The sequence below is a fragment of the Panthera leo genome, chromosome A1, assembly GCF_018350215.1.
Source record: "Panthera leo isolate Ple1 chromosome A1, P.leo_Ple1_pat1.1, whole genome shotgun sequence".
Classification (NCBI taxonomy): Eukaryota; Metazoa; Chordata; class Mammalia; order Carnivora; family Felidae; genus Panthera; species Panthera leo.
In genome coordinates, this window is record NC_056679.1 from 123,418,437 (window position 1) to 123,432,992 (window position 14,556).

The 14,556-nt window shown below is 40.2% G+C and overlaps 2 protein-coding genes across 2 annotated transcripts in view; one reads left to right on the forward strand and one right to left on the reverse strand.

Annotated features, from left to right (window-relative positions):
- Positions 1 to 1,309: 1,309 nt before the first annotated feature.
- Positions 1,310 to 5,181, forward strand: LOC122219924 (sperm-associated acrosin inhibitor-like). The gene is made up of 4 exons (XM_042938801.1): positions 1,310 to 1,376; positions 2,402 to 2,439; positions 3,626 to 3,741; positions 5,132 to 5,181. Exons 1-4 carry the CDS (start codon positions 1,310 to 1,312, stop codon positions 5,175 to 5,177), a joined length of 267 nt encoding a protein of 88 aa, XP_042794735.1. The 3' UTR covers positions 5,178 to 5,181.
- Positions 5,182 to 5,258: 77 nt separating this feature from the next.
- Positions 5,259 to 14,556, reverse strand: part of CDC20B (cell division cycle 20B) — a 92,222-nt gene continuing 82,924 nt past the window's right edge. The window contains exon 14 of the mRNA XM_042938815.1: positions 5,259 to 5,286. The gene's annotated coding sequence lies outside the window, so the exon portion shown is untranslated. The remainder of the gene's footprint in view (positions 5,287 to 14,556) is intronic.

Sequence of the window (14,556 nt, forward strand, 5' to 3'; positions counted from 1 at the left end):
CAGAGAATGTAGGAGAATTCTGTATCATTTCTTACAACTGTATTGACTCTATAAGTATGTCAAAACAAAAAGCTTAAATTTAAACTTTTCAGGAGAGCCTATGGGGCGCCTGGGTGGCTCAGTCGTTAAGCGGCCGACTTCGGCTCAGGTCATGATCTCGCGGTCCGGTCCGTGAGTTTGAGCCCGGCGTCGGGCTCTGTGCTGACAGCTCCGAGCCTGGAGCCTGTTTCTGATTCTGTGTCTCCCTCTCTCTGACCCTCCCCTGTTCATGCTCTGTCTCTCCCTGTCTCAAAAATAAATAAAACGTTAAAAAAAAATTTTTTTTTTTTAAATAAATAAATAAACTTTCAGGAGAGCCTAAATATAAAATAAATCTCCAAATGAGTCTATGTGCTCTGGTGTTGCAAAATACTGAGGGTCTAGGCAAGTATCAAATTACGGTTCACAAAACTTCTTGTCTTTGCTGGCTTTGATTCTCCTGTCCTTTCCAACTCAATAGCTTGGAAAGCTTACATGTATTTTCTCTATCTTAGTATCTATGATTATTCTTATTACCTTTTCCCAACCTCATACTTGTGTATTCATCAAGATCAAATTGTCCCAAGCCTCTTGCTGAGGGAACAACTGGGACATCTTTATGACACAGAACACAGAATACTTCAAGGTCTTACCTACTAGGGATCATCTGTTTTAGCCCATCTGGCTCCTCACCAATAGGCTCATAAGGGAGACTCCTCTGCTGGGTGGCAGTGGTTGAGAAAAAAAGATGAGCAAAATAGACACAGTCCCTAGAGATGTGGACCTTATGCTCTCCACTGCCTTCTCTGCTTCCGGTCAGTGAAGTAGGACATGTATAAAGGTAGCCGTGGTCCACAGCATTGCTGTGAGGATTGTTCCAGGTCACTCCTTCCTGTAATAACTATTTCCATGTTCTCTGGAAAAACTGAGACTCCAAAGTACCTTTTCCCTTCAATGGCAGCCAGGTTCCTTGTGGGCTGTGCCAAAGCATCTGGGAATAAGCAGCTCCTTCTTGAATGTGCTAAGAGGATTTTTCTTGGGATTGCTATCATGTCTCTAGAAGGCCTTTTTTTCACATATATGTCCTACTGAATATGAGAGTTGGACAAAGGAAAATGAGAATGCATGGTCTACCTTAATTAGGAATCTAAGAATTAATTAATTAATTAGGAATTCAGTGGGGTGGGAGGGGTTTCTGGGTCAGTCAGAAACTTTTATCTGGAAATAGGAAATTTATCCCTGTGCCGTGTGTTATAAACCTGCCAAAGTTTCCTTCCACAGAATTGATAAAATGTCCCTCTTCTCATCGTGGATCAAAGCTATTTTCATCATTGCCTTGGCATTTCCTCTTTATTCTGGTGAGTGTATTTTCCAATTCGAGGTGAAATATTTCATATCTTAGAAAAATGCAGGAAATAACCGCTGTAATCTAGGCATGAGGGAGCTTTTTGGAAACATCTAAACTGATGAAGCGATAAAAGGCACATTACAAATGTCTTTTAAAAATTGTGTCAGTGGATTGTTTTTCCTCACTTCCTATTTTGGACAGGTGAAGACAGAATAATGGGTTAGAATGGGCAGGAGAAGTTCGCTCTTCATTCATCTCTGACTAAAGACCATGACCCAAATCCTTTTTTTTTTCCCCCTTTTTGGATGTCAAATTCCATGGTTGATAAATACAAACTGTGAGGAGGAATGATCTCTTCTGGGTCTGCTGTTGGTTAATATCCTGTCTTCTTGACCACTCACTGAGTTCCTGAAGATAGGCCTTTGTTTAAGGAGAGACATGTTGACTCCTCTGGTAAAAGTTATCTTTCTTAAAGCTCAGGATAGACCATGAATTTCAGAAGAAGGCATCTGTGTTCTGTTGGATAGATGCACACATTTAGGTCAGAGTACTGATTAATTAAGCACTAACTGATTTCTTCATATTTAAGTGACATACTCTAATGCATTGTCTTCTCTGTCTTGGATGTGTCGTCTACAAAACTTGGGGGGAAAACAATGCTATCTTCAAAAAAGGATGTCAGGGATTATTAAAAATTATACATCAAATTATTTTTCAAAGAGTGAGAATAATTGGGGATTTCAAACAATTTCCAAATGTGATAATGTTCAGTGGATTTTTTATTTTGCTAATGGCACAAAAGTCTTGCCTCATTACTTGCTGGGTGTTGAGTAGCAATTCACATAGGTGTCTGCTATTAAGAGATGGGCTCTGTTTACCACAGACCATTCTGCTTCTTCCTCCTCCCCACCCCACTTCCTCTGCATCTTCCTCTCCCACCTTCTCCTTCTTCTTTCCTTGTTCTCCTTCTCGTTTCCCTTCTCCTCTTCCTCTTCTTCTTAATTTTTAATTTTTTCATCTATTTGTTGGTTGCAGAAACTTCTTTGGCACGTATGCCAGAAGCCAGAAGTACAGTAAGTGAAAAAGGATGGAAGTTGGAAAAAATAAAGTAAATAATTAGTTTATTTTATTATAAATTTTAATAGCAAAATTCATCAAACAAATGTACAAGGAGATCTTTCAAAAAGTAAAAAAAAAAAAAAAAAGTATCATTATTGCACTGAAGTCAAGAAATAGAAATGTAGCAGCCACATAAAACCATTACCCAGACAACACAAACATGTTCATCTCCCATTACACAAAAATTCAGTTAATGTGCACAAATATGTCATACAAGCATCTGAGAAAGGTCAAATGGTGTTGACAGTAGAAGTGTTCATTTTAGCAAAACGAAGGTTTTAAAGACACAAATAAATATATAACCAAAATATGCACTTTAAGGGTGGATCAAATAATGATATATATACTTAGTGGAATATCAAATAGAGGTGAAAAATTAAACTACAGATTTATGTATATGAATAAACAGAGAAATTTAAGCTGATATAAGCATGCACACATATTGTTTATTTATGTAAATTACCAATACTGTCAATACTAAACAAATTGCGTTTATATTCGTATGTTTATACACACCCACACACAAACACACACACAGACACACACATACATAGTGAAATTATCAAGAAAGACAGGGGAGTGATAAATAGAAAAATTCAGTTTCATGATTTCTTCTAGAGTTTGGAAGGAGAAAGACGTGAAGGGAAGTGAAGATGGTGGTCACTAAATTAGAAAACCACATTCAGCCAGTTCTAAGACCTTTTAAAAAAAGTTTGTAAACTTTGTTTACACGTTTGTAAAGACATTTTAATATCTTATTTTTTAAGTGGCATGTCTTCATTCTTATAGGTGTTAGTGTTATAGATGTTTGTTTTCAAAACTACCTACAGACTATAATTTTTAATTTTGATGCATAACATTTCTTTCTTTTTTATGTTTATTTCTTTATTTGGAGGGAGAGAGGAGAGAGAGTGTGCACATGCAAGCAGGGGAGGGGCAGAAAGAGAGGGAGAGAGGATCCTGAGCTGCTTCCGGAAGTGGTGCACGGGCTCTGAACATGACCTGAGCTGAAATCAAGAGTCTGAAACTTAACCAACTGAGCCACCAGGCATCCCAATGTGTAGCATTTCATATGAAGATTAAAGAAAATTTTAGAGTTTCTTTCCCTGATAAATTCTATTGTATCTCTATGTTTAACAGCCACAATGTAGACCATATTCAGATGAGCAAGATTATTGCACCAGAGAATCAGATCCAATCTGTGCGAACAATGGAAAAACTTATGGAAATATATGTACTTTCTTCAGGGAAAAGAAGTAAGTACACAATAGTGAATATTTGCTCTTCAAAAGTATGAAGAAACCATCACAAAAGGATCACAAAATCCATGTTGCCAATAACCTAGGCACAACATATATAGACAGTAACTGTAAGATGCCTGTAAAAAATTAGGGGCCACACTTGTATCTTTCCCTGAAGTTCTTGTTTCTGAAATTTAATTTTGTATTTGAGCTCTCACTATAATTTTGCTTCATAATGTGCAAAGGTATAAATCAATTAATTGAACTTAACTGAGAATTACTAATGACAGACTAGCAATCACTATGATGTAATTCCAAAGCCCAGATGCAGAACACTAGATCTCTGAGGTGGCCATGATCCTGACCCTTGCAGACCTCTATCTGCAGGGAGCATAGTCATGCAAGAAACTGAACTAACCTTTACAGTTTGAAATCCATCAAAATGGGCCCATTCATCTAGAAAGAAGCTCCTCTGATGGCCAAGTTTGTCTCATAAACTCCAGGATAGCCTCCAAATATCTTCCTTGGAGGGCAGGGCATTCTGGAACACTCCCATCAAATCTCCCATCCTGTCCCCCTCACTCTGAAAAAGTTTGCCGTCTGATGGCTGGTTTGTCCAACCTTCCCACCTCCCCCCCTCATTTTCTCTCACAGGTGTTTGCTTTCACACATCTTTGCACATTTAAGCCCCTAAATTGGCCTCTGCTTCCAGAGAACTATTAAGACAGTCTCCATTATCTCCTCTCTCAGATCTGGGTGCATCCCCAAAGACTGAGTCAAAACTGACTCAGAATGTAGGAAGAGTCAAGCAACCCAATAGCGGAAGAGGACATGGGCCAGACCCTAGTAGCCAAACCCAGCTGCTTCCGGAAGTGGTGCACAGGCTCTGAATCATGTTCCATGTTCAAACCCCTCCTATTGAGAAGTGCTTTGTTATCATCATGTTTCACATACAAACTATATTCTGCATGCATATCATCTGACTTTCTCCACCATAGAAATGGATCCAATTTGTGCAACCAATGATCACATTTATAGCAATGAAGGTATTGTCTTCAGTGATACTACCCGGGGAGTTTAAAAGATCTCTTTTCAATAAAGTTTTCATTTTAGAATAACTTTAAATTTTCAGAAGAATTTAAGAGATAGTATCAATTTTCTATATCTTTTATCCAGTCTTTCCTAAGGTTAATACTTTGTAGAACCCTGGCAAACTTCTCGAAACTAAGAAATTAACATTGTTATATCACTATTAACTAACCTACAGGATTTTTTTGGATTTCACAACCTTTTCCATTAATGTACTTCTTTTTTTTTAACATTTTTTAAATGTAGCACACTTTATTTCTTTCCTAAAACTTTTTAATTTACTTTTTTTTTCCCCTGTCTCTTGCTTTCTCTACAGGAAAAATGGTGACAAATTTGATTTTGCGCATTTTGGTTACTGTTGAATATTGATCACACTGTAGCTTTCATTGTCATCACATTTTGTGATACATTCCACAGCCATTTAGAATATTCTCAATCAGAGCCTTCAATTCATAGATGACCAGGTACATCCTGTGAACAGAAGATGAAATACAGAGCATTTAAACTTTTTTTCCAACTCTACGTTCCTGTCATTTCAGGATTTTTAATTCTCTATGTTCAATTATTCAATGATAATTTGAAAAACTAATGTCTTAACTGCATGTTTGATAGCATAAAAAGTAGCATAATTAAAAAAATAAATGTTTAACTCATTAAAATGTTTAATTGTTGTTATCTTTCTAAAATACCCTTTCTTGGGGTACCTGGGTGGATCACTCAGTTGAGCATATGACTTCGGTTCAGGTCATGATCTCACAGCTGGGAGTTTGAACCCAGCATTGGGCTGTGTGCTGACAGCTCAAAGCCTGGAGCATGCTTTGGATTCTGTGTCTCCCTCTCTCTCTGCCCCTCCCCTGCTCTCTCTCTCTTCCTCTCAAAAATAAGTAAAACATTAAAAAAATTTAAAAATAAAGTAAAATAAAATACCCTTTCTTTAACTGAGCCATGAGTTAAGACATGTGCATACTTTTGGCAACTATTATCAAAGCAATTTTCAGAGGTGAACAAGTAATATGTTACTTGAGTGTTTAACAAAAATACAGATTCTTGGGTCCTTTCTGTTTTAGACAATCAAAATTTCCAAGAAATGGAGGTCTGGGAAATTGAATTCTAGAAACGCCCAAGGTTAATGTTATGGTCATGAAAGCTAGGCAATAAGAACTTAATTGTTTAGTTAATTAATAAGAGCTTAAATTTTGTAATTGAATGAATTAAAGAATGTGCTCAAAGATACTGCAAGATTTCTAAGGCTTAGGAAGTATTTATTGTATTATTTTCTTTCTCACGAATAAATCAAGAGTTGAGTGAGTAATGCCAGATGATACTAGGATATCCATTGGTGGTGAAAGTCTGATGCTTTTCCTTTTCCTTCCGTCTCTCAACTAACAAGAACAGCTTTTAGCTAAGTGGCCAAATGATCATTTCAAGCCCAATTTTGATGACAGAGATGTAGATTGACTACTGGAAAATAAGTAGCAACCTGCCATACACAGTACATCAAGCATGCTCATTTTTGGTTAAAAGTTTTTTTCACAGTTTTATTGAAGTGTGTGATCTATGTAGGGGCTATTTCTTTGCTTAAAATCTTTAGGATTAATTCTTAATGAAAATATCTGTTGGAATGTACTTTTTTGAGAGAGAGAGCGGGAGAGAGAGCACACATGAGCAGGGGACAGGGGCACGGGAGATAGAGAATCTTCAGCAGGCTCCATTCTCAGTGAAGAGCCTGATGTGGGGCTCAATCCCATGACCCTGGGATCACGACCTGAGCCGAAATCAAGAGTCAGATGCTCAACCGACTGGGCCACCCAGTCGCCCCTGGAGTGTACAGTTTTTGAGTCATATTGTAAAAAAGCATTCAGCCAGTTTCATGACCTTATTCTTTATAGAAATTTCATATTAAAAAGTTGTTTTCAAAACGCAAATAAATATCAAACTAAGATATCACCTCACACCCCTTCAGATGGCTACTATCAAAGAAGCAGAAAGTAACAAGTATTGGCAAAGACATAGAGAAATTAGAACTCCTAGGCTCTATTGGTGGAATGTAAAATGGTACAGCCAGTATGCAAAACAGTATGATGATTCCTCAAAAAGTTAAAAATGGAATGATCGTATGACCCAGTAATTTCACTTCTGGGTATACACATAAAGAATTGAAAGCAGGGAGTCAAACAGATATTCACATACTCATGTTCACAGCAGCATGACTCACAATAGCCAAAAGGTAGAAGCAGAGCAAGCGGCCCTCAGCGGGGGAACAGAGAAACAAAATGTGGTGCATACATATCAGGAAATATTATTGAGGAAGGAAAGTCTGATGCAAGCTACAAAAATGGATAAACATTGAAAACATTATGCTAAGTGAAATAAGCCAGTTATGAAAGAATGAAGACTGTGATTCCACTTACATGACGTACCTCAAGTAGTCAAATTCATAGAGACAGAAAGTAGAATGGTGGCTTCCAGGGACTGGGGGAGGGAGGAATGGGGAGTTAGGGTTTGATGAGTATGGAGTTTCAACTTGGAAGGATGGAAAAAGTTCTAAAAATGGATATTTGTGAAGGTTGCACAACAATGTGAATGTATTTATTACCACTGAACTGCATGCTTAAAAATGGTTATAATGGTCAATTTTATGTTACATATATTTTTTTACTGCAATAAAAAATCCTGCGAAATTTAAAAAAATTTTTTAAATAAAGGAATTAGGAGCACCTGGGTGGCTCCGTCGATTAAGTCTCCAACTCTTGACTTTAGCTCAGGTCATGCTATCACAGTTCTTGAGATCAAGCCCCATGTCACTGTCAGCACAGAGCCTGCTTGGGATTCTCCCTCTCCCTTTCTTTATCTCTCTACCCCCCTCTCTCTCACAAGATAAACATTTAAAAAAATAAAGGAATGAAGTACTATTAAATGCAACAAACCGGATGAGTTTTTTTCTGAAAGATGTTGATTAAGTTTCTCAACATCTGCCATACAATACATACTGAGTTTCTGGAAATTAGCATCTAGAGCCTGTGAAAATACATTAGCGATAGCCATCTTGGGGATACTGTTTCTCCTCATCCTTACTCTAAACTGGTACACACCCAAGATCTTCCTCATGCCAGAATAAAGGCAGTGTTAGACCCAAAAATGGAATGCTTTTGTTTCAGTGCTCCAAGATACAGTTCACTTACTGTTATATGTTTCTAGTGTTTGTGAAAGGAGTTAGCTTAAGAAACTAGGACTTTCAACATCCAGAAAGAGTTGGCAGGGCAGGTTTGCCAGTGGTGTCTGTGCTGAGAGTGGCTTAGCCAGTCCTCTTCAGAATCGCTGTCAGAATCCATTCGGGAAACCGTCAAGGAAGGCAGACTTCAAGTTGTTGTTTTGACTGACTTATCCCCTTGATAGGATCCTAAAGACTCCAGGACAGACATGGCTTTCATCCCTAACTACTTCTCCTTCTTCTTCTTCTCCTTCTTCTCCTTTTCTTCTTCTTCTTTTCCTTCTTCTTCTTCTTCTTCTTCTTCTTCTTCTTCTCCTTCTTCTTCTTCTTTTCAGGGAGAGAGTAAGAGAGAGCATGACCGGGGAAAGAGTAGAGGATCTCAAGCAGGTTCCATGCCCAGAGCAGAGCCAAATGTGGGGCTTCATCTCATGGCTGTGAGATCAGGACCTGAACTGATAACAAGAGTCACAACTGACTGAGCCACCCAGGTGGCCCTCTAATTCCTTTTTCAGTAGTACTAATTGAGGCAAGATTTAGGCCTGATGTCCTCCTCTGTATTCTTAAAGGTGTGGAACGTGGCAGGGGAGGGGGGGGGGGGCACTGAGAGGAAATCCTTCTAATTTCACCCAGTTACCTCATGCTCCTGCCAAATTCAACAGCTTGCTATTTGCAAAACACTTTCCCACCTCCCTGCATTTGTGCATGAGCTCTCCTTCACCAGGAGGACCCTTTTGCCCTCTCTCTCCAATCTCCACACGTCTAAATCCAACCCTCTCCTCCATGATTCCTTACCTAACCTTCACAGTTGTCACATGATTCCTTCCTCTTCCAGAACCCCATAGTGTTTTAGTGATGTCCAGTTTTTGGCATTTAGCATTTTCTACCTTGTAGTTTGTGTATTGATATTTTTACCTTATCTCCCTTACTAAACTCCTTCAAAGCAAGGGTCTCTTGCTGATTTACCTTAGAACCGACTCCGGCCCCACAAAATGTTAGTATAGCATCTTTCTCATAATAGGAAGTCAGTAAATATCCCACAAATTACTGAATAAATGAATAAACCTATGGACGGATGCATGAAATCCTATCAGAGAAGCCCAGCAAGCCTGGAAAAAGCTGTGCCACCAACCATTAGTATTTCAAACGCTCCTGCTTCAGGCCTTGCCCTGCCCCTCTCACCTCTGCAGGAAATAGAGGCTATGATGGGAGGATATGTCATCATCTTCAAACCTCTGTCTCTAGCCCTTGAGCCTCTGAAACAGTAAGGCCCATGGCCCCTCTCTGTACACATCCATCCCCGTGCCTCACAGTCACTTCAAACATGAAAGCCCAGAATCCACCAGTTAAGGAGGCTGAGTATAGATCACAACTTTTCCAATTGTTCCCTGGAGCCCTGAGGTTCCAAGAAGGAAACTGGGATGGCAGGCCTTGGAATGCTCCCCACCCCCACCCCCCACAAAGACACTTGAATTCAAAGCACTGAAAAGTTCTGTGTCTTCCTCAAAACAAACACCAGGTGTCTCCATCACCCCGAGACATCCGCCATTACCACTGCCTCAAAATCTCCGTCAACATGCTGTCACTCAGCTGTAATCAAGCCCTGGAATCAAGTCACTCTGCAGGAAACTCCCCTAACTGCCAGTCTACTGGCCAGTTTCCACAAAAGGCAGACACGTCCCCCTCAGGCACGTGCTCAGCCACTCCCTCCAGAGGTTCCTCCCTGTCCCCTGGACTGCAGGGTCCCCTCCACACTTCCTCAGATGTTCCCTCACTTTGCCCAGGACAAAGTCACAAAGAAAATGTAGACTAGTGTATATTTGCCCAAAACTATATTCTGCAAGTTAATTTTGCAAGGCATTCGCTTAGCCTCAGAGGTAGTACAAGTCCTCCAAGGGTGAGTATACGCCTACCTAAGAGATAGAAATTGGAGCTGCCAGGTAAGATAAATGCATTACTGTGGGGGCAATCCACGGGGACAGGGAGAGTCAGGGCTAGAATCCAGATTTTTTGCTGCTCTCCCCGCCACTGTAAACATGGCTAACTTAAGTTGACCAGCTCTCTCATTTCAGGGAGATAGTCTCAGACATCACTTTTGTACAGACAAGCGCTCTTGCACAGACATCACCTTTGCACAAACTTTATTGTCACATATACGTCACCTATGCACACTCCTCTCTATTGCACAGATGCTTATGCAGAGACACTGCTGTTGCACAGTGGATAAGAGAATGGGCTCTGGGGTCTGTCCGGATTCGCATTCTAGGCACACAATTAACCAGCTGTGTCAAGTTCCTTCACCTTATTAGGGAATAATAATAATAATAAGTCCCTTATTAGGGAACAGATTCCCCCATGTGTAAAGTGGATAGTTGAGAAAATTGCAAGAGATAATCACAGCAGCATGTATAGTAGCTATTATTAAAGACAAGCTCTTTCCTACAGGTCAGCCATATGATAACTGCTGTTCATCTTACTCTTAAAGAATAGTGCCGCTTTGGAGATGTGCCTACTGAACATCTTAGTAAAACTACCCCATTCATTATTTTCTCAGGTTAGTTCAAAGTTTTCATTCTAACTTAAGACTTCTTAATCAAGCTTTTGCGTTAATACATGGTCAGCTTACTGCACACACATACACACACACTCTTGCAATTCACAGCGTCCCTCTACACCTCACCCGACATCCCACTGCCCAGGGCACCCTGGGACCCCACCACATCCCTTTCCAGGTGTCAGTTAAGAAGGTCTCATCTTCCATTTACCCTCAACTACCTCTTGAGAGATAATTAATCAAACAAAGTGGCCTGGTAGACAAAGAAAAAACCATAACCCAAATTGCTTGGTGCCCACAGGAGCTCCCCAATAATTAGCTCTATTTTCCCACAACATAAGATGTGGTTTCCAGCTTCTGAAAACCATTTACTCTACTAGGATGGGATGTGTCGAACTCACAGAGCTGGGGAGCTACCACTCCCAGAAGCTGTGCTTTCAAGTGGTTCAGTATACAACCACAAAACTACATCTATGCTTCAATCTGTGAATGCTGTAAAAAGTAAAAAACAAAAACAAAACAAAACAAAAAACCTCTACATTCCTTCAGATTCACCCAGACCCTCCCCCCCAAAAATCATCTATCTCACAGACTATCAGTAAAATAACTCAAAAAAGCCCAAACATGGACAACTGGCTGGCTTAGTCTGTAGAGTACAGATTCTTTTTTAAAAAAATTTTTTTAACGTTTATTTATTTTTTGAGAGACGAGACGAGAAAGACAGCGTGAGCAGGGGAGGGGCAAGGAGAGGGAGACACAGAATCTGAAGCAGTTTCCAGGCTCTGAGCTGTCAGCACAGAGCCCTATGTGGGGCTCCAACTCACAAACCGGAGTCGAAGTCAGATGCTTAACTGACTAAGCCAACCAGGCACCCCTGTAGAGCACAAGATTCTTGCTCTCAGGGTCATGAGTTCAAATCCCACATTGGGCGTGGAGTCTACTTAACTAAAAAAAAAAAAAAGCCCAAATAAAAATAGAATAAGCATTCAAATATACTAAAATGAAGTTTAAATACTTTTTTTACATTGTAACTCATTGTAATTAGCCAAATCCTTTTGCAGTGTTCATATGTGATAGTTAGTAAACTGGCCAAGTTCAAGGATACCTCTCCCTATGAGTGGTAAGAATATATTACAAGATCACTCTTCTGTCAAAGGTAAAATTCAATACAGACAACAAAGGAAAGCCAACAAGGACTCTATTTTTAAATGTCCAAAAGTATGGAGAATAATATGTGAACCCATCATATATGAACATATCTATCATCCAGCCCCCTTCACCAGTTAATTATCAAATTTTGCCAATTCAAGGACTTTTGAAAAGTAGGTTTATTTATGTCTTATACCATCATATACTAAAGTATATGTTTTAACAACAACAACAAAATAGCACTTGGTTGTTGTGAGGCAGAGGAAAGACTGAATTAGGTCTCAGAGGAATGAGAAGCACTATCTGTTTTGGCCAAGGGTATACTGCAGAAGTGTGTGGCCTTGAGTTCAAGTCCCTAGTCTCCAGATGCTGAGAGAAGCTGAGGAGAGGGATTCTAAAGGTCTAATCTCCAGGGTGCCTGGGTGGCTCAGTTGGTTAAGCATCTGACTCTTGATTTCTGCTCAGGTCATGATCTCACTTTGCGAGTTCGAGCCCCACATTGGGTTCTGTGCTGACAGTGTGGAGGCTGCTTGGGATTCTCTCTCTCTCTCTCTCTCTGCCTGTCCTCTGCTTGTTCTCTCTGTCTCTCTCAAAATAAATAAACTTAAAATTTTTTTAACTTATGTATTTTTTTATTTAAAAAAATTTTCTAATGCTTATTTATTTTTGAGACAATGTGAGAGACAGAGTGCAAGCAGTGGAGGGCAGACAGAGGGAGACACAGAATCTGAAGCAAGCACCAGGCTCTGAGCTGTCAGCCCAGAGCCCTACGCGGGGCTCAAACTCACGAACCATGAGATCATGAGCCGAAGTCAGATGCTTAATTGACTGAGCCACTCAAGCATCCCTAAAAAAATTTTTTTTAAATAAATAAAGGTTTAACCTCCTACACTCCTGGGAAACAAGCCTCAGGCAGCTCCAGCCCATCCTGGCTCTGACTCACTCTGAGTGGATCTTTTCTCTTCCATCTCCACTCACTCCCCCACCCCCAGGCCTAACAAAAAGGAAATCAGCTATAATGCCAGGGCTGCGTCTGGCAAAGACTGTAATCTGGAGGAGACTTTAGGTAGATATGGAAGGAATGCTAACATTTGCTGAGTGCCCACTGTGTCGGGGGTAACACATGACATCCGTGCTTCTTTGCCAGCGCTTCAGTTCCTAGAATTGAAGAGGCAACTACGTCCAAGTAGCCCAGATTAGTGAAAGAATCAGACTGCAAATGTCATCTCAGTCTAACGAAGAAAAGTGCAAAGTCTTCCATTCTTTCAGGAGGGATAAAAGGCTCACTCTATTATTTCTTTAAGTATTTCTTCTGCCACCTTGTCCCTCTTTTCTTATTGGGATTCCAATTACTTGATGGTTAGTTCAGTGTGTCACACAACTCTTAGATGAACTCCTCTGGGTTTCTTTCCTTCTTCCTTCCTTCTTTTCTTTGTTTTTTCTTTCTTTCTTCCTTTATGTCTTTCTTTCTTTCTTCTTTCCTTCCTTCCTTCCCTCCTCTCTCTCTCTCCATTCCTTCCTTCCTTCTTCCTTCCTTCCTTCCTTCCTTCCTTCCTTCCTTTCTAGTCTTTGTACTTGTGTTTGGACAATTTCTACTGACCTATCTTTATGTTTCCTATTGAATAAAGTCTCCTAATGAGTCATCCAAGTTTTTAGTCTTTCAACATGATTTTCATCGCTAGCCTTTCTATTTGGTCCTTTCTTGTACTTTCTCTGTCTCTGCTGATATCCTTCATATGGCCATGCCTGTCATCCATCTTTTCTGCTAGACTTTAACATAGTCATCATAATTACTGAAGTTCTTTTTATGATAATCTAACATTTGAGGCATATCTGAGTTCAAGTCTACTGATTGCTTTGTCTCTTGACCATGTGATGTTTTTCTTTGCTTCTTTGTGAGTGTCATAATTTTCAAGACAGAAGACATTGAGGTAAATAGTTTCATGTCTGGATATGTGGATAACTCTTCCTTTTCTAGGCATTTACTGTGAGGAAATGAATCAATCTAGTCAGGAGTTAACCTGGGTTTGTATTTATTGTTGCTAGTTACCATTGGTACTCCTCAGGCTTTAAATTCCTCTGGCATTACCTTGTGTTATGGCTGGGATTGGGTTACCAGAGTGTGTTTCTCAATGTTCTGTTCCACCTTAGCCTTAGCCTGAACCTTAGTGAGATTCTCTGTCCTCACTTTTGTCTCCTCCCCTCCCCTCAGTAGTAGACTGCTATTATTTTTTACTCAGTTCTTGATGTCCTGAAGGTGGGAAGTGGGGAGACACTTTCTCATGTCCATATTCAGCCCCTATCTTAGGCAGACATGATATACCTTGGTCTCAGGTGTGGGGCCATGTCAGTGATCCTATCCCTCCCCTAGTGGCAGACAACTTTTTTCTTGTCTCTTCCCAAGAAATAGAAATAGAGTGTTGGTTTTTATCCCTTCCCTTCTCAGGGCTACAGTGTGTCTTCACCGGTGCCCCGAGGGTTAGTATTTGCTGAACTTTCCTCAGCAGCTTAGGGTGTTTGTGAAGAAAATAGGAGTAAAGCATCCTGGTGAAGTTTTGCGCCCTGCCTGCCCCCCTCCCACCAGTGGTGACTGCTCTGCTCCTGGCATCAAAGAGGGGTTCTCCCCAGTCTTCTGCCTTACCTCTTAGATCTCTCATGGTGAGGTCCACAAAGAAAACCTGCTAGCTAGTGCAAACTCTCCTTGTGTCTATAGTTCCAAAGGGCTCTCTATCTGTCCGCTAACTGGCACATAGCCCTTAAGCAACTCATGTTAAAATTTGCCTGAATTCTTCTGATCACCTTCTATGATGTCCAGTACCTCTTCCTATCA